The following is a 19419-nucleotide window of genomic DNA, read 5'->3' as shown; positions in this document are numbered from 1 at the left end:
AAGGATTCGAATTGTACCATTGGTCTCCTCGACTGTGGCTGACTTTCGCTAGAAAATGGCTTGAAAGCTGCCTCGTTACTAGCCAGAAAACTGGGAAATTTCTCCAGTGTTGCTTTCTGCGCCAACTCCTACAAAAAAACCTTAGAAAAAGCTAGAAATACAAACCAAAACACGATCCAAGAAGTTTTGGGTGGTTTTTGGAACTTACCATCGTTGGAACTTCAACATCTCGCTGGAGGAAATTATAAACAATGGTGGTGCCACTGTGCATGGAGAGAAGAAAAGAAAAGGAGGTTTCTACCGATAGAAGATCATGGTTAAGGGAGTATGGGGATTGCTGTGGTTGCCGGAGGTATGATGGTATGGTGATGGTGGCACTATGGTCTCGGTGCCGGTGGTTATAGAGGTGGGACGAGATGGACGAGAGAGTGAGAGAGATGAAAGTGGGCGTAGGGTGAGGTGGCAGCCAATGTATGGTGGCTTAGGAGAAATGGGAGTACAGGAGGTGGGTGTGGGTTCCGTTGACATGAAAAAAATCTCAACATAAATTAATAAAATAAAGAGGGACAATTCATCTAAATAAAATTGAATTTACTAAATTACCCTTCATTTTCGTACATCCATGAAATATTCGTCGTAAATCTGAATTCGATTCCGTTTGCACCTACGCATTCGTACCATCGAATATTACAAGGATACGTAAAAAGAATATTTCGTATGTCTCACTATACGTTGGTCCACGAAAGTCAACACCTTCACTTATAGGGGCATTTTTGTCAATTCACACATTTAAAATTACTAAAATTGTAAAATTAAGAACAAGTTGTCACATCAAATGCCAAATTTCACTCTCACTTGTGGGCTCCACTACTAATCTTGGGCTAAATCTTGGGGGGGGGAATTTGAGTTTTTTTTAGGTTCTAACACTTAACTCAATTTTAAAACAAAGGTTGAAGAGAAATAAGGAGGGAATAGAAGGGAAAAATTTAAGACTTAGTACTGGTTTGATATTGATGTGCTTTTATAAAAAGTGGGCATAAAAAAAAGCTGAGCTCAAAAAGGTGTTTCGTAAACACTTAAAAACAACTTATTTTCACAGTTTTAGGTGAAAAAAAAGCTGAAAACGTGAAAGAGTAAAAATAAGCTTATTTTCACAGCAAAGCAAAATCAGTTTTTTTTCAAAGCACAACAATACCAAACCAACCTTTACTCCAAAAATTAGAGTTGGTTTAAAAAAAAAAAAGATTTAACATTTGTATCCGCGATTAAATAAAATTTGGACGCTTTATATCTGACATTTAACAGGGTTGCAATCGTGTGTTGCTGGTAGGAGTCCAAGTGGAGAGCTTGACACGTAGACACCCGACAATGAAATGGGAAGTGGTGGACGTGACCCCGTATATTCAATCCCATTTGATTTTTCAAGTTCGATTCCGGAACCGAAGCCTGCTTTTCAGGACACCAATCATCTACTGTCCCCTCCCACCTACCATATCTCTCCAACCCATCAAATTCTGACACGCATACACAGTTTCCACAACTTCAACGGTCCTCACGGTTACAGCGCCGCACCCAATAACCGCCCATAACCAAGTGGAATCTCCTCCTTTTACGAAATGATGACCCACTGCGCTGCGCCTACAGTTCTCAGTTCCCCACTCGGTAGATAAGCAGCTCCCCTTATTATCAACCCGCCTATCAATCGCTCACTTTCAGTGATAAGTTCTCAGTGATGGCTGATCGGTGGGTGCCAAACAAAGACCCTGCAAACCGCATCGAAGAAAGTGCGAGCAACTCCTCATTTCTCACACACTCTCTCTCTCTCTCTCCCCTCTTTATCTTTTTCTCCTTTTCTCTCGTTGTGCTTCTGCACTGTTGTCGTTGAACGCCAATTCATGGAACCTGAAACCCTAGACCCTTTTCACTTGCCCTAGAAACCGATTGAAAAGCCGCCCGCCTCCACCCAAGGCGCCGCTGTTTCCACCCATTTCTCCTCCTCCGCCTCCTCCGCCGCGAACCGAAAGTTTCGAGCTTGAGATTTGAAATCGACGGCCGAAGAAACAAAGATGTCGTCTTTGAGCAGAGAACTGGTGTTCCTGATCCTGCAATTTCTGGAGGAAGAGAAATTCAAGGAGTCCGTACACAGGTGGGCATTTTTTTTACTTTTCAATTTTTGGGGGTTTTGATTTAATTTTAGCGGTTTATGGTTTGAAATTTGAATTGGTTGGGAGCTCAGGCTGGAGCAGGAATCGGGATACTTCTTCAACATGAAGTACTTCGAGGAGAAGGCGCTGGCGGGAGAGTGGGATGAGGTCGAGAAGTACCTCTCTGGGTTCACCAAGGTCGATGAGAATCGCTATTCGATGAAGATTTTCTTTGAGGTTCGAAAGCAGAAGTATCTCGAGGCGCTTGACAGGTTTCGATTTTGATCATTTCTGTTTTTCTCTGTGTGTATGCATGCATGATTGTTTTGTGGAATGTGTTAATTGTTTGTGTTTTGGTGATGGCTTTTTTTTTTTTTTTTTTCTTTTTCTTTTCGGGAATGAGGTCAGGAATGACAGAGCCAAGGCAGTTGAGATACTGGTGAAGGATTTGAAAGTGTTCTCAACGTTTAATGAAGAATTGTACAAGGAAATTACGCATCTTTTGACTCTCGAAAACTTCAGGTGAATCATGTTTTAGGTTATTTTGAATGTGTATGTAGGTTGGGTTTCATAACATGTTAAAGGGTTTATCTGTGGGTTAAAACTTGTGCAATTTCAGGAAGATGAAAATTGGGGATTTAAAACTCTAATTTTAATCTGATGCAGAGAAAATGAGCAGTTATCGAAATATGGTGATACTAAGTCAGCTAGAAGCATAATGCTAGTAGAGCTTAAAAAGTTGATAGAAGCAAATCCTCTTTTCCGTGAGAAGCTTGGTTTACCCACTCTAAAGGCTTCACGCTTGCGAACTCTAATTAATCAAAGGTACTTTGGTGTTTGTAATGCATTTCCACTTTTGTATTTTGTATGAAGGTAGATCTCGCAGTCAATATCATTGATTACAGTTTGTAAATTTGTGAAGCATTAAATTATGGTTATTGCAGTCTAAATTGGCAGCACCAGCTGTGCAAGAACCCAAGGCCAAATCCTGACATTAAAACCTTATTCATGGATCACTCGTGTTCTCCGACAAATGGGGCTCGTGCATCCACGCCAGTTACTCTTCCAGTTGCAGCTCTTGCGAAGCCAACTTATGCTCCTCTAGGAGCACATGGTGGAGTATGATCATAACCTTCGTCATAATTTTATAGATGTTGAAATTTCTTTCAACTAAGCTGACGTTGTGATGTTTCAACATGTTTTTTTTCTGCTGCTGTCATGTACAGCCTTTTCCGCCGGCAGCTGCAGCTGCAGCTAATGCAAATTTAGCAGGGTGGATGTCAAATGCTAATCCTTCCTTGTCTGTGCAATCAGCTGTTGTTGCCGCTTCACCCTTCCCTGTTCAACCCAGTCAAGGTGTGTTTTTCATTCTTCTGAAATTTAGGCTACAGCTTAACAAAAGTTGAAGAATATTTTTTTGGATCCATGTTTATTTCACTTTCATTCTTTGTTTTGAAACACAATGTTAATAAGGTGATAATGTAGACTTAAGAAGAAAATATAGTCACAAATTTGTGTCAGGAAGGAGTAAGGAGATTAAACAAACTCTTCTAGATTAGTTCTTTTGTGCTTGGTCATTCCGCTTGTTTATTGAGCATAGTAAGAATATGTAATTCATTTATCACCAGAAGTATTTACTGTTGAGCTTGCTTATCATTGTTTTGCTTGCTTAACGTATCAGATAACAGAATATAGTTCATATTTTTCAAGCTATTTGGTAATTGAAAACAACTTTGCTGCCTGAACAGTTTCTGCTTTAAAGCATCCAAGAACACCGTCAAATGCTCTTGGAATGGGTGATTATCCAAACTCAGATCACGAGCAACTAATGAAACGCCTACGATCTGCACAACCTGTTGATGAGGTATTATTGAACAGATTAAATTTTCTGCATAATTTATGGATGCCCTCTTTCTTGCATTTTGTGGTTCTGTATCTAGATGGTCCACTGTCGCTAATTATTGTGGAGCTTCCTACTTCATTTATTCAGGTCAGTTATCCTCCCCCTCCCCCTCCCCAGCATGCTTCCTGGTCACTAGATGACCTACCGAGAACTGTAGCATGCACTCTTCATCAAGGGTCCACTGTGATAAGCATGGATTTCCACCCTTCTCACCACACATTACTTGCTGGTAGGTTTTATTTACCGCCTAACATAAATTGTACTTTTTGTTTTTATGCAACTTCTATTCATAGCTTACTTAAGAATTATGTTTATAAATAGTTGGCTGTAGTAATGGCGAAATTGCACTATGGGAAGTTGGGATGCGAGAGAGGCTAGTGTCAAAGCCATTCAAAGTATGGAATATGACTACTTGTTCTAATGCATTTCAGGTGTGTATCTCATTACTCAGTCAGAACCTTATACATCCTCTAAGTATTCTCTATCCCGTCATTAAAACCATCATATTTATGTGTGCTTAGAAGGTTCCATCTGTTGTCAAAGTATTGGTGTCTTCATGATATTTAGTTAATGGTTATTATAAGAGGCCTGCACTACGTATGATTATTGAGCATTGATCACTTCTGTCAGTTAACTTTTAGCCCCTTGTAGGTTGCTATGGTCAAAGATACATCGATATCTGTAAGCCGTGTATCATGGAATCAAGATGGAAGCTTAATTGGTATGTGCAGCTGCAGCGCATCTCTAGCATATTTTGAATGCAAATGTGGATATAATTCTGGGTATTTTTGTTGTACAGGTGTTGCATTTACCAAACACTTGGTTCATTTGTACGCTTATCAAGGACCTAATGATCTACGGCAACATTGGGAGGTATGTTTGATTCACTTTGTGCTAATTCAAGATCAATAATATATTATTTGCCACTTTAGTTTGGACTGATGTTTGGATTCGTTTTTCTTTTAGATTGACGCTCACAGTGGTAGTGTGAATGACTTAGCCTTTTCTCTTCCAAACAAGCAATTATGTCTTATAACGTGTGGGGAGGATATGCTAATAAAGGTGGGGGATGAAATATTGCAGCTTTCTATTTTTGTTTAACTTGATCAATATTAAATGGATTATTTGTTTAAAAACATTAATAGGTTTGGGATTTGGCTGGAAGAAATCTATTCAGCTTTGAAGGTCATGAAGCACCTGTTTACTCGGTTTGCCCCCACCAGAAGGAGAATATTCAGGTAAGCCATGTCCATTTGCTGAAGTGTGCATATGTGTTATGGCCACTTAATGTTACTAGTTCTCAAATGACTGATTGGATGTGGGTACTCTAATTTTATTTATATGTTAAACGGCCTGTTCAGTGGCGCTAGAGTTCATTTGTGACTGTTCAAAGAACTAAATAGCCCGAAGTGGTATACTTTCTTATTTATATCAGATTGCTTCGTTTACCTTGAATTCCTTGCTACTTGTACATTCAATTTTTATATATCCTGTTATGTGCGTGGAATTTCGCAAAAGTTGTCATTAGAAGATAACTAATTATTATATTTACTGTTGTTATAATAACTAACAACAAATGAGAGACAATGTTGTCGCATCAAGCTGTTCTTGCGGTTGCAGTGAAGATGCATCCTACTGATGTCCTGATTCCACCTTTTTATCTTTGCAGTTCATATTTTCAACTGCTGTTGATGGGAAAATAAAAGCTTGGCTGTATGACAATGTGGGCTCCAGGGTTGACTATGATGCTCCTGGGCAGTGGTGCACCACAATGCTCTACAGTGATGACGGAAATAGGTACATAGGACTATCCACATCGTTTATGCTATAAAGATCCACATTGTTTATGCTGTAAAGTACCTTTGTCGCATATTTTTCTGTTAATGTGAAGATGTATGAGTTATAACTGATCCTCCTAAATCTCAGATTATTCTCTTGTGGGACTAGTAAAGATGGTGAATCTTTCCTCGTTGAATGGAATGAAAGTGAAGGGGCAATAAAGAGGACATATAACGGATTCCGAAAAAAATCTTCTGGCATAGTGCAGTTTGATACAACAAAAAATCACTTTTTGGCTGTTGGTGAAGATAACCAGATAAAGTTTTGGGATATGGATAGTACAAATGTTCTTACTAGTACAGAAGCTGAGGGTGGACTTCTGGTGAAACTCCTCATTATTTATACTCTTGATTAAAAGATTCCCTTGTTTTGAGATTTCATTCATTGATTGTGAATGTTGGGATTGCTTCAGACTCTTCCCCGTTTGAGATTCAATAAGGAAGGAAATTTGCTTGCTGCTACCACGGTTGACAACGGAATCAAAGTTCTTGTTAATGCTGAGGGTCGCAGATCCTTAAGAGCAATTGAAACTCGATCTTATGAAGCATCCAGAGCACCTATTGAGATGAAGGTTTTTATTTCTGATTCCATGATAACCCTTTCATTCGTTTGTACATTCCTGTTTCTTGAAAAATAGATTTGCTCTTTGTTGAGAATTTGATGTATTCATGTATATTAATCAGGTATCTGGTTCTTCTATGGTTCCGAACATCAACCCAACCATTAATAAAGTGGACCGTATGGATACAAGCTCTCCTGCCAGACCGACTCATATTCTTGTACGTCGTATAAATTATGCAATTCACATTCAAATTGTTTTGTCATGTTTTTTTGAGAACTTAAATTTTGATTTACTGGTTGGCATCAGCTTGAAAAACCAATGTACAATTGTATCTTGTTGGTACTGAAATTTGGTAGCCATTGTCACCAAATTCAATTTAATAAATTAACTAGGCATATTATATTTTATCCGTAGTTCTGCTCTAGAATCTCATTCTGCTGCATATTTGTTGTAGAATGGAGCTGATTCTATGGCAAGGGCCGAGTCTATGGCAAGGGCCGATTCTATGGCAAGAAGCCTGGAAAAGAGAAGAAGTTTAGATGATGTATCTGACAAAATTAAACGTTGGGAACTGGCGGAGATTGTTGATCCGGTTCAGTGTCGGGTGGCTACTATGCCAGAAAGTAAAGATCCTGCTAACAAGGTTGGTTTTGTTTTGTAGTTCCCTCTTTTATTGTTTGTAGATAATTTTTTTAATATGGTCTTAATTTTTGTTAAGGTTGCTCGACTTCTTTACACAAATTCTGGTTCTGGCATTCTGGCACTCGGTTCAAATGGGGTGCAGAAGCTATGGAAGTGGAGCCGCAATGAACAAAATCCAAGTGGGAAGGTGATGATCAATACACACATGAATACATATTTCTCTCTTTGATCAGCTGCATGTATTTGATTGCATGAACATATAATGTGTTAACAACTTTCATGAAACTTATCTGACTTTTTTGTGGGTTAAAAGGCCACAGCAAGTGTTGTTCCCCAACATTGGCAACCCAACAGTGGTCTTTTAATGACTAATGATGTCTCAGAAAATGTTGAAGAAGCGGTTCCATGCATTGCACTCTCGAAAAATGATTCTTATGTGATGTCAGCCTGTGGAGGAAAAGTGTCTCTGTTCAATATGATGACTTTTAAGGTAATTTGATACGGATATAGTGCAGATCTATCCTATGACAGTTTCTATCAACTGCTACAGTTTGCATGATTCTGCATGTATTGAATTGACAAGCATGTTTGGGTTGAAAAATTCTTGGTTTGCAGGTGATGACAACTTTCATGCCACCTCCACCAGTCTCAACCTACCTGTCATTTCATCCTCTGGATAATAACATCATAGCAATAGGAATGGAAGATTCAACTATCCACATTTACAATGTTCGACTTGATGAGGTGATTGATTTAAGAATCTCTATATATGTTGACATGTGATTGTATTGCTCTTGTTGATTGCCAATGTAAATCGTGCTGCTCTTCTGTTAGGTCAAAGCAAAGCTGAAAGGCCACCAGAAGCACATTACTGGTTTAGCATTTTCTATCAGCCATAAACTCATGGTTTCATCAGGTGCCGACGCTCAAGTATGTGACAGCTCTTCTTCTACTTTTGCTGTGCAACTTGATGTTTACAAGTTATTGGATTTATAAAGAAAATGATTTTGCAGCTATGCTTCTGGAACATGGATACATGGGATAAGAGGAAATCGGTTCCACTTCAGTTGCCTGCTGGAAAGGCGCCTGTTGGTGACACGCATGTGCAATTCTATTCTGATCAAGTCCGATTGTTGGTATACCATGAGACTCAACTAGCACTATATGATGCGGCCAAGTCGGAGTGCATTCGGCAGGTAATTAAACTTCTTGGATGAGTTACTTTTGTTTGTGTACAACAAATCCCTCATTTTTTTTTAAATTGCAGTGGACGCCACAAGATGTACTGCCTGCGCCCATATCTTGTGCAGCGTATTCCTCCAGTAGTCAACTAGTTTATGCGGCTTTTACTGATGGTAATATTGGAGTATTTGATGCTGATAGTCTGAAACTAAGATGCCGTATTGCCATGTCGGTGTACTTACCACAACCATCATCAAACAGGTATTACAGCATTTAACTATGACTGGTTTATGAGGTGGTCTATCAACGAATTATATCTGATTAATTTACCTAGATTCCCCCCGTGTTAGTATGAAAAAAGGAATTAGTTGAAGTAAAAGGAATACAAAGTTGTGTATCACCTATTGATTAAGTTGAAAAACGAAAAAGAAGAAAGATTTGTCTCCTGATACTGCTAGAACCGTCCATTGTATAGTTATTGATTATCTAAACTATTTTGCCCTTCAACAGCCCAACCGTGTACCCGCTGGCTCTAACAGCACATCTGCAGGAGCCGTGCCAATTCGCTGTTGGACTGACAGATGGATCTGTTAAAGTTATAGAACCCTCGGAATCTGAGGGGAAGTGGGGAGTTTTGGTGCCTGTTGATAACGGAGCACAAAACGGGTGGACAGCAACATCTTCGAGTAACAATCCAGCATCTTAGCAGCTCCATCCAGCAATTTCTATGTCCATTTCCTAGAGTTGGTTTGTGTCGTAATTGTGTTGTATTCACGTACTTCTACATCAGACTAGCAAGGGGTATAGCAAAATTTCATGTATATTTATATGTCTATCAGATAAATGTGTTTAATTATTTCTTCAAATAATAGTTCCTTATCCCTCTGCTGCAATTTTCTGTTTGCATTGTTTTTGCCCACTTATCAATGCCCGATGCATAAAAACTGGAAACTCGTATATTTTGTATTCATATCAAACTTGCTCAAGAAGACAGGGTTCAGATTGAAAAATGCAGATGAGTTTTTGAGCACGATCCGTCGACTTCCGCTGTTTCTTTTTATACAGGCGGAGTGAGGAGTTCGAGCACACTACTTCATGTGCATGACCTATAAACACTTTACACTAAAGCCCTATATTGAACTCGCCACTAATATATATGTGGTCATGGTGACTTTCAACCGCCTCGAATATGAGACGGTGGAAGTAATCTACAAACTACGACGACATAAACTTACCCTGGTGGTTGGAACATAGTTTAACTGTATTATTGTACTATTAGGTCACTATGTGCCGCATAAAATTATCCATAAAAGGCAAAACTTGCTAGATCCAGTGTCACGTCAATTTCATAGGAAGAAACAGCAACCAGTTTACTAATAGTTGAAGAAAAAACAAAAGACAGGCAACGTTGTGGGGATTGGGACTTGAACAGGTCGGCTCACCTCACCAAAGAGTGCACTGTTTGGAGGGTCGTGATCGTATTGTGGCCAACGATGTGTTCCCATCATGCCATGTGGATATTGACCAAATATAATGAACATTTGACACGGACAAAAATCCTGGTTGCAGGGCCAGCTAGGGTTTTTATTTGGAACTGTAGAGGGATGTGGTGCATGTTGGGATGTTTGTCATTTGTCAAATTGTTGTGCATGGGAATTTATCCGAGTTCCCATTCGTTTTGATGCTGTGTATTGCGTAGTCGTTGCAGTTATATCATATGTGTACAAAACTTACACGCTAAGTATAATATGATGTGAGATGTCGTGGCTTGATCATCACAATTAGCTTAGAGTTTGCATTTTGCGATTTTACATTTGAGTTGTATTAACATCAGTGGTTCACAAACACATGAATAATTGTTAGTTGTTGATATTTTGCAGAACTTATTGCATGGATAATTGCATTTATAATTTCAAAGAGTGCTAAAGAGAAAATACCTTAATTATATACAAAGGTGATGTAAAACAAATGGCAAAATGGATTGAAGAGGAAATGGAGCGTCCGAAGATAAAAGGATGCAGTGGGAATTTGCAAATTTGGCGTCTGAGTTCTAATTTGGGTCCATGATACTTTTCAGAAAGGAACGACGCCACGAGTATGATGGATTTTGGCCATCCAGGTCGTTTCAACCTACAAAATACAGTTTTAAGTTTGTCATAAAAATTCAGACTTTTCGTTTGTCGACCGAATTATGTCTTTAGTCCTTTGAGTTGTCCCATTAGATGTATTACGTTTATTTAAGCTATTTGGTTGTTTATTTGTAAGCATCAAGTTATCAATTAAACAAAACAACCTTTGGGTTTTCAACCAAAATCTGGTGGATTACAGAAATCATGTTCTTCAAGAGTTTACGTTCGTATCCCTCTTGTTTCGTGCTGCGTCAAAAGGCCCCTATACTAAAATTACAAAAATCAATCCTTGTATAATAGCATGGATAAATTGGTTTTATATCAGCCGACTTATTTGTACAATACAATGACATGCATACGTTGCATGCCAAGATAAATTTTTCATTGTGACGGGTACACACATGTACTACTTCGTGTTCTGGTCACATTAAAATGTCTCTCCTTAATTAGAAACATTTGAGTCATTTAACCATAATTTTTTTTAAGGAAAACTAACGAAAATAGCTTAAAAACCTTGAGTTTTAACAATTAGGACAAAATAAATGATAAAGTAAATAGTATCATGATTGATTTTTTAGTATAAAAATGTGGTTTTTCGTTAAAATAAACAGTTCCGGGAGTTTTTCGTTAAAGTTCCATTTTATTTTATTTTATAAAGGGTAGTGCTATTCACACACCAATTTTAACTTCTTACACATTCATTTCAATTTTCAGTCATCATAACGAAGATTGATGAAGATCAATGACAAAAAATTAACAAATGTGCATGGGAAGTAAAATGACTGTTTGAATAGCACTATCCTTTATGAAATGTAGCGAAGGAATGAAGTTTTAGCTGCATGATTTAAGTGAGTTGCAAGAAATTTAACACCAAAAAAAAAAAGAAACAAAAAGAAAAGAAAGATGAAAAGTTCCTACCTATAATTTGTTTGAGCTCAGAGACGGTTTAGTGGCCTATTATTAGCTACACTCATACTATCCCAACTGAATCATCTACACAACCAATCGATATTGATTTTATCACAAAATGTCTCAGTACATGCTGAATCATGCAATATAAGAGTGATTTAGCTTTACGAGGTTTCTGACATGGGACATATGCTTCGACAAAAACTATCGAGTTTTCCGGCTAAACATCTCAACCCTAATCGTATCAAAGCCGAAGTTAATTAACGATCTAGTCAACCACACTTCTTCACCCCATCTCACTATTCTAATCATAATTATGTCATTGAACACGACATTGTTTGTTGGATCATGTTATGTTTTGTTAGACATGAATAACATGTCAAATTAGGTGATGTATTTGGGTTGTGAAGCTTATATAATAACAAATAAACAAGCTTGAAATTTTGAAATGATTAAAGTAACGCATAAGTAGGTGGTAAACACAATTAGTACATCATTTACTTGTGTCGTGATATAAAAGCGCTACACATATAAGCTAGATTTAAAATAGTTATTTTTACAAGATTTACGGTTCATTAATATTCATTTATAAGTAAACAATATTAAAAGTATAATATTCATTTATAAGTAAAAGATATTAGCGTTTAAGCTAACGACTATCAACAAACATAAAGTATGAACACACACAATTTCATAGGCATGATTTGGAAATTGGATAATGGTGTATCTACATACCCATTTTTATTTTCTACAAATCTTTACTAATTTGGCTATTGAGCTCTTCATCTTCTTCAATTTATTCGATTCGATGGTCGAAAATTACAAGGTGCGTGTAAAGAGTAAAAATAGTGTGTGAATGACACTACCCTTAAAAATTATGCCCATATCTATGTGACCTGGAAATTGAAGATTCCTTACATAATATAATTGGGTGCTGTTATCTACACCTATCTTTTTACCTTATAATTTTTTTTTATTATTTTGCTGGTCTGATCAAATGAATTGGAGAAGATAAAATGACACAATTAATATGAGGTGTGTACGAAGTAAAAAAAGTTGTGTATATAACCCCATCCATATAATTTTATACTTACATAATATAATTCGGTGTTGTTATCTACACCTCTCTTTTTTCTTTTTTTTTAACAAACGATATTATCTATATTAAATGGGAAGGGGTGAGTTTAACCTCACAATAGGCTAGCAATAATGTGGTTCAAATTTGTGTTTGGCGAAAATCGAACCTAAGACCTCTTACTTACAAGTGAAGAGAAATACCACTAGACCATACTACTAAGTGGCTCTACACCTCTCTTTTTACCTTCTACATATTTTTCAATTTCCATTCGTCTAATCAAATGAATTGAAGAATATTAAATGACACAGTTAACATGAGGCGTGTAAAAGTAAAAAAAAATTGTATATATATAACATCATCCATATAATTTTATACTTTAAGAAAAAATTAATGTTCATCTCAATTTGAAGATATTTCAGAAAGGATTTGGATCCTCTCCTGAGCCCAAGGAGAGGATCCTCCTAACCAAGATATGTGGGCCGTTGGATTTTCATCCAATAGCTATAATTATTATAACTTTAAAGGGATTTCCCTGTTTGTAGCCGTTAGATAAAAATCCAACGGCCCACGTGTCTTGGTCAGGAGGATCCTCTCCTTGGGCTCAGGAGAGGATCCAAATCCTTTCAGAAAAACAAAAAGAGAAATTAGGTTCACATCCTTCTTTTTGCAATTTCATTGATTAAAATCTTATTCATTTTCAATTTTTGATCAAAGTCCTTGAGTATTAATAACATCTATAATTATTTGAATAATAAAATATTTTTATTTTTAAATATATTCCTTTAGTGTTAAAAATGTTACAATTAGTATATTTATATTTATGGCTAAATTTTTATCATATATTTTTATTTTTAGTTTGTACCTATTTTTAATTTGTACCACTTTTTTTTCCATTTTTAATTTGTACCCATATATTAGTTTCTTTTTGTGCCCATATTTTTTAAAGTTTATCCATGTGTATACCGTCACGTGACATTGTATATTTAATCAATGATAGAAACATTACATATAGTATATTTATGTTTTATGCATAAACTTTGTATCATATATTTATATTTTTAGTTTGTACCCACTTTTAATTTGCAACATTTTTTTAAAATTTGTAGTATTTTTTTGTACCCATGTATTAATTTCTTTTAGCGCCTATATTTTTTAAAAATTCATTTGTACTCATAATTTTTTAATCTTTTATCTGTACCCTAATGTATTTATAATGTACATATTCTTCTTTATTAATGTGCCACTTGTGAAATGCACCAATTTTTTTGTAAAATGTGAAATGTACCAAGTTTTTATTCATTTATTCAATCAAAATGTTTGAATTTTTTTATTGTAACAGTTTCTAATATTATTATAATGAGGGATTTTAAATTTATAGGATTATAAATCTCATAAAATATCAAAGAATTAATGTCAAAACTATACAAATATAAATATTAATTGTAATATAATGAGGTGTACAAAGTCAAGAGACTTTGATCAAACTTTGAATACCATTAAGGTTTTAATAAAAAAATGTTAAGAATTAGGGACCGCATCATAGTATTCCAAAACAAAAACAAAATAAAAAGTACACGTTACAAAAAAAAAAATCAAATTAATAAAATGACGTGTCACACATGAGTTGGGTCCTTGTGTTTGTTATGTTGTGTCCAGTGATTGACGCCAGGCTAGCATCTTTGGCATGATTGACTTGCGGGTCCCACTCCCCCTCCGCTTCCCTCTCTCTGCTCTGTCAACCCACATGCGGTCTCAATGCCCCATGCACTCCTTCGCTTATTTTATTCCCTCTCACCTGCCGTCTCACCGTTCATCCCGCACCAAATTCCCAATCTCGCCTACGTGGCACCCATCCGCCGCAACATTCCCGGTAACTTTATCACCGCCGATCTTCTTTTGGACTTTTAGCCAATGATTTATCAACAAATGTACGCAAACAAGGACCCTATTACACAACACTGCTTATCAAAATTCTAGTTTTCTTCCCACTACTACTTCAGTTTCTTAGTATTATTCTTTGAGAAATGACTCTTTTAGAACAGGGATCTTCCATCGATTTTACTTCAAGAGATCGTAGATTAAATTGTAAGGTGATAAAGAGATTATAGATAATTTTACTTTAAGAGAATTTTTGTGGTAATTTACGTCAGGTTTTTTTTTTTAAAATCTTAAAGCTATTGCCAAGGAGATTCTCTCAAAGTAGATTTCTCTATGAACTCTCTGTCACCTCATAATTTAACGTTAATTCTCGTTTAATATTATGAAATCTTGTGCAAAAAATATAAAGTCACATAAAGTAGATAGAGAGTTATTCTTGTGAGAAAGTCTTATTAGTATTTACTAGGACAATCATTGCAAGAAGGAAATTTATAGTTTTTTTTTCTTGTTTTTATGTGTTTTGTGAAAATAACAGTATGGAGGGCCGTTTCAAACAATTTTGTCGGCGATAGACGTCAATAATGATAATTGATTAGGGGGGGGGGGGGGGGTAATTACCAATTAGTGGCAATAAATGAGATTATTTTAGGAGGAGTGCAAACTTTGTCATATTCTTTTCAAAAGATAAAAAAGAAAGTGGAGGTGAAGTAGGTTAATTTGGTTTAATTTTTTAATAAATTTTGAAATTTAAAGTCATAATCTTAAATCGATTAAACTAATTTAATCTAACGAGAAACAAGGAGGAGTGAACATCACTGCTAGAGCCAGTGCAAGGGATTGAGCAAAGTTGCACTCTGCCAGGATAGAGCTGGCATTTCAATAGCGGCAACAGGATCTCTAATTCCCCTTCTTCTATATTTTTACCAAATATTAATTTTCCATTTTCCAATTTTAATTTTAATTTTTGTTTTGGTTAACCATATATATAAGTATTTATGCTTTGTGTCATTTACACAATTAATGCCTCTATTATTCCACCGCACATACTTACAACATTAAGGCAGCCCTTGCACTCTGCTGGCTGCTTCTTCTCCCTTTTTTTTTCTCTGCAAGTCTGCAACTTTTTGGCCACTCCTGCTGCACAGAGACAGAGCTTTGACTCATGAAGATGCTAGTAAGTACGTTTCTTTTTTTCTGGGTTTTTTACTTTTTACCCTTCTCTGCCTATTTCAAATCCAAAGTCTTGATTTTTCTGATTCAGTTCTCATTTCTTCATTTCTTTGGGTGGGTTTTCTCTATTTTCTCTGGTTTTTTTTTTCTTTCTGTCTGATTAAAAATAGTTGATCTTTGTGATATTTGGATTTGGTTTTCAATTGGGTTTTGTTTTTTTTTTATCTGCTTTTGTGTTTAATTTTTAGTTCACTCTATAGCTTGCATTGATCAAATCGTAATATGTCAAATATTCTTGAAAAATCCTCTGATTGTGGCTGAATTGTTCAAATTTTTTCTATTTGTACTTGTATATAATTTAATTTGTTAGTATGTTCAATGAATTTGTATTTCTTGCAAAATTTTCTGAGAAATCAGTGGCTTTTTCTAAATTTCCACCGATTTCAGGCGGTGTTTCTCTTGCTGCTGGCCGTGAGTAATGCCGTCAAACTTAACGGAGAAGACGATGAGAAACCGTGCGATTCTAAACTGACATTAGAGCAAAGGCCACACAGTGTGTCCATCTCAGAATTTGGCGCTGTCGGAGATGGCAAAACATTGAACACTCATGCCTTCCAGAATGCCATCTTCTACCTCAAGTCTTTCGCCGATAAGGGCGGCGCTCAGCTCTATGTGCCACCGGGGAGGTGGCTTACCGGAAGCTTCAACCTCACCAGCCACCTCACGCTGTTTTTGGAAAAGGGTGCTGTCATTCTTGGATCTCAGGTAATGCTTTACACTGCAATGAGATGCCGGTTAACACTTTTGATGCTGCAAATTCAGTTGGAGATGTTTTCGTTTTTTCGCTTTGTTGAAATGTTTGTGCGATTGCTTGTTTAGGATCCGTCTCATTGGGAGATTGTTGAGCCTTTACCCTCGTATGGTCGAGGGATTGAACTCCCCGGGAGGAGATATGGTAGCTTGATAAATGGATATATGTTACGTGATGTGGTCATAACTGGTGTGAAGAATCTCTCTGAATTTCGTTTGCTGCTTTAACATGTTCTTTATCTGCGCGGTCTGATTCTCATTCGCTCTTGAATGCATAGGTGATAATGGAACCATCAATGGCCAGGGATCGGTTTGGTGGGATTGGTTTAGCTCCAAATCTCTGAACTACAGCCGCCCGCATCTTGTGGAATTCGTTATGTCTAAATACGTGGTGGTTTCGAACCTCACATTCGTGAATGCTCCCGCTTACAACATCCATCCAGTCTATTGCAGGTGTGTTAGCTAAGGCCACTGATGAGCGGGTGCTTGTTCTTTCATTTGCATTCATTTCTAGGTTAAAGAAGATATTTTTATTTATTTATAATCGAATACAATGCAGTAATGTACATGTTCACAACATCTCTGTATCTGCTCCTCCGGACTCTCCTCATACTGTCGGCATAGTCCCAGGTTTGTGACATCTCTTGACTTCCTGCTATGAATTTACGTTGAAGTATTGTTCTTATCCCGAATGAATGGAAGTAGAAATGTTGGCTAAAATTTGAGCTTCCTGCCCACTTTTACAAAGTTATTTTCTCTGTGCATCCTGATTTTTCCCTTCTTGTTTGAAATAATTGAATGAGAGAAATTTTCGCCTTTTTGGCGAAATTCGTACTAATTTTCTCTGTGCTTTCAGATTCTTCTGATATTGTGTGCATAGAAGATTGCAGCATTGGCATGGGGTATGATGCCATTGCCCTCAAGAGTGGTTGGGACGAGTACGGGATTGCCTATGGAAGACCGACTGCAAATGTACACATCCGGCGTGTCACCTTACAATCAGCTACTGGTTCTTCTCTTGCCTTTGGTAGTGAGATGTCCGGTGGCATTTCTAACGTACTTGTTGAGAAGGTCCGCCTCAACAACTCATTTAGCGGCATTCAGTTTCGAACAACAAAGGGTAGAGGCGGTTACATCAAAGACGTCATCATATCAGATGTCGAAATGGAAAACATCTACATGGCATTTGGTGCCTCTGGCCAGTTTGGTTCCCATCCTGACGACAAATACGATCCTAATGCTCTCCCAGATTTGGATCATATCACATTGCAAGGTGTGGTTGGCACAAACATCACAATTGCCGGATGCTTCACTGGGATCAAAGAATCGCCATTCACTTCTTTCTTTCTATCCAACATCTCATTGTCATTGAATTCTGCATCTCCCACCACCTGGAATTGTTCATATGTTTCCGGCTCTTCTGAGTCTGTCTTCCCAGAGCCATGTTCCGACCTCAATACCTCGTATTCAAATCCTTCCTCCGCCCGCTTTTCGCTACTCACCTTGAATGGAAAAGCCGCGGTCTTATAATACCAATTCCTCCAAAATCCAGTTATACTTTTCAGCCAAAATCTACAGCGAGGGCAAGAACTAAAGATTTTCCACCATTGCCATTAAAAATTAGACCACATTCTTTTCAATAAGACACATATGTTCAGATTATTTGTTTCTTCTTCTTCTTCTTCATCCTGTAGATTTGCAGTCCCGCATGCTCTTCTTCCACATCCCGCAGATTATTTGTACAGCTTCATTTCTTCATTCATGTGTAAGCAAATTTTTGGTAGCGATGATGTAAGCGAACTTGGGTTATTGTTCGTATTTTCTGTTCAAATTTTATTCCGTTTTACCTGAAAATTCCGGTGTGTGTAGTGTCCTTGTGCAAAAATTCTACTATCCTCCGGTACATCGGGATTCAATGGCTTTAATAGTAAAAAATCCAAGTGTATAGGATACACCGAAGAACAAGAAAATCCTGTTATTGTGAAATTGTTATTTGCTGTTGTGGGAAACATGTCCGGTGAGTCATGGTACGGTAAGAAGGGGAAGAGCGGGATTAAATTATACAACGGGGTATTTGTCGCTAAGAACTTAAGACAGAAAGGAATGCCTATGGGTGTGTGTCCTTGTTAGTCAATTAATTTCATATGGAGGTTCATGGTTTAGGGTTTCGATTCTGCACTTCGATTGTCGAAACAAATAACGTTGCGTGGAATATATTATCTCTTGTGATACTTCTTTTTTTCAACGTTTAAAAGGTTTAAATTTGTCACTTAGTACTATGGTCTAGTGATGTTCCTCTTCCTATACAAAGGGGAATTTGAATCACATTATTGCTAGCTCATTGTGAGGTTAAGCTCATCCCATCCTTTTAACGTGGATAATATCGTTTGTTCGAAAGAAAAAAAGTTTAAATTTTTATTTTTAACATTTAAAAAAATTAGTTTGAATATTCATAATTTCATAAGCGCTAAGTCTAGTTGTGCTTGTTTCCTAATAAAATCTCTTATTTATGTTTCATGATCTAAATTTTTCATAACCCCTAGATTTTAATCACTAAATGTCGACGTTTAAACTTTATCATTACACGCTTTCCATGTTACATGAGTTCATAACATATGAAGACGTCACAGAAAATTAGTCCATACTCGTTTTCACTCTTGGAAAAAAAAAACAAGTTTTTAAGTTATGATTGTTTGCCTTAAGTCACAAGTAATAACCATAATACCTACCTACCAACAAAATTAATTTACAAAGAACGTAACATGTTTTAGCAATATGATTTAGTCCGAAATCATAATAATTACAAGTTCAAAACACAAAAGACCTTGGTCTCTTTTTAGGGAGTGTGAATTAGGGTATGCTAATTGACTACATACTAGTATGTACTTGTGATAGTAAATTATTGTTATTTTAACCGTTTGAAAAGCATTACCTCTCATTTTTGGACGACGTTCAATCTTAGAGAAAAATTTCCATTCAATTGTTGCCTCATAATCACATGAATGCGATTGAGAGCTGACATTGTGTTATTTTATTCTCTAAAATATGCTTTTCCTAAACAAAATGGATAACGCTATTCACACACGCATTTTTATCTCTACACCCTTGTTTTTTTTTCCATTGATCTTCTTCAACTCATTTAATCGGACAGATAAGAGAAGTGTGTGCGAGAA

The 19419-nt window shown here is 36.8% G+C and overlaps 2 protein-coding genes across 3 annotated transcripts; both read left to right on the top strand.

Moving 5' to 3' along the window:
• Positions 1 to 1745: 1745 nt before the first annotated feature.
• LOC126607700 (topless-related protein 2-like) lies at positions 1746 to 9165 on the top strand. Of its 2 annotated transcripts, XM_050275405.1 has the most exons (25): positions 1747 to 2146; positions 2237 to 2416; positions 2553 to 2666; positions 2811 to 2969; positions 3089 to 3263; positions 3371 to 3500; positions 3893 to 4008; positions 4135 to 4276; positions 4369 to 4478; positions 4699 to 4768; positions 4847 to 4920; positions 5014 to 5109; positions 5193 to 5285; positions 5717 to 5844; positions 5974 to 6208; positions 6299 to 6457; positions 6570 to 6665; positions 6903 to 7091; positions 7167 to 7277; positions 7404 to 7580; positions 7706 to 7834; positions 7925 to 8020; positions 8104 to 8286; positions 8358 to 8533; positions 8783 to 9165. In XM_050275405.1, exons 1-25 carry the CDS (start codon positions 2067 to 2069, stop codon positions 8976 to 8978), a joined length of 3414 nt encoding a protein of 1137 aa, XP_050131362.1. In that variant the 5' UTR covers positions 1747 to 2066; the 3' UTR covers positions 8979 to 9165. The 2 variants fall into 2 exon arrangements, with proteins under 2 accessions (XP_050131360.1, XP_050131362.1); XM_050275403.1 differs by having other exon boundaries at positions 1746 to 2146; positions 4699 to 4920.
• A 5954-nt stretch (positions 9166 to 15119) lies between these two features.
• On the top strand, positions 15120 to 18100 carry LOC126606184 (probable polygalacturonase). Its single transcript, XM_050273538.1, has 6 exons — positions 15120 to 15440; positions 15884 to 16201; positions 16316 to 16436; positions 16525 to 16699; positions 16806 to 16876; positions 17103 to 18100. The coding sequence occupies exons 1-6, from the start codon at positions 15429 to 15431 to the stop codon at positions 17774 to 17776; spliced, it is 1371 nt and encodes a 456-aa protein (XP_050129495.1). The 5' UTR covers positions 15120 to 15428; the 3' UTR covers positions 17777 to 18100.
• Positions 18101 to 19419: the final 1319 nt, after the last annotated feature.

The sequence above is a fragment of the Malus sylvestris genome, chromosome 16 (assembly GCF_916048215.2).
Source record: "Malus sylvestris chromosome 16, drMalSylv7.2, whole genome shotgun sequence".
NCBI lineage: Eukaryota > Viridiplantae > Streptophyta > Magnoliopsida > Rosales > Rosaceae > Malus > Malus sylvestris.
Note: the sequence above shows the minus strand (reverse complement) of the source record. Positions and strands in the feature narration are given on the sequence as shown.

Bases quoted from the DNA above. Each gene is read 5' to 3' on its own strand.
- LOC126607700 (XM_050275403.1), top strand. From the start codon at position 2,067: ATGTCGTCTTTGAGCAGAGAACTGGTGTTCCTGATCCTGCAATTTCTG. The intron at 4,009-4,134 runs GTATTATTGAAC...TCATTTATTCAG, and splicing joins CTGCACAACCTGTTGATGAG to GTCAGTTATCCTCCCCCTCC. The intron at 6,458-6,569 runs GTTTTTATTTCT...TATATTAATCAG, and splicing joins GAGCACCTATTGAGATGAAG to GTATCTGGTTCTTCTATGGT.
- LOC126606184 (XM_050273538.1), top strand. The intron at 16,437-16,524 runs GTGTGAAGAATC...TTGAATGCATAG, and splicing joins ACGTGATGTGGTCATAACTG to GTGATAATGGAACCATCAAT. The intron at 16,700-16,805 runs GTGTGTTAGCTA...AATACAATGCAG, and splicing joins ATCCATCCAGTCTATTGCAG to TAATGTACATGTTCACAACA.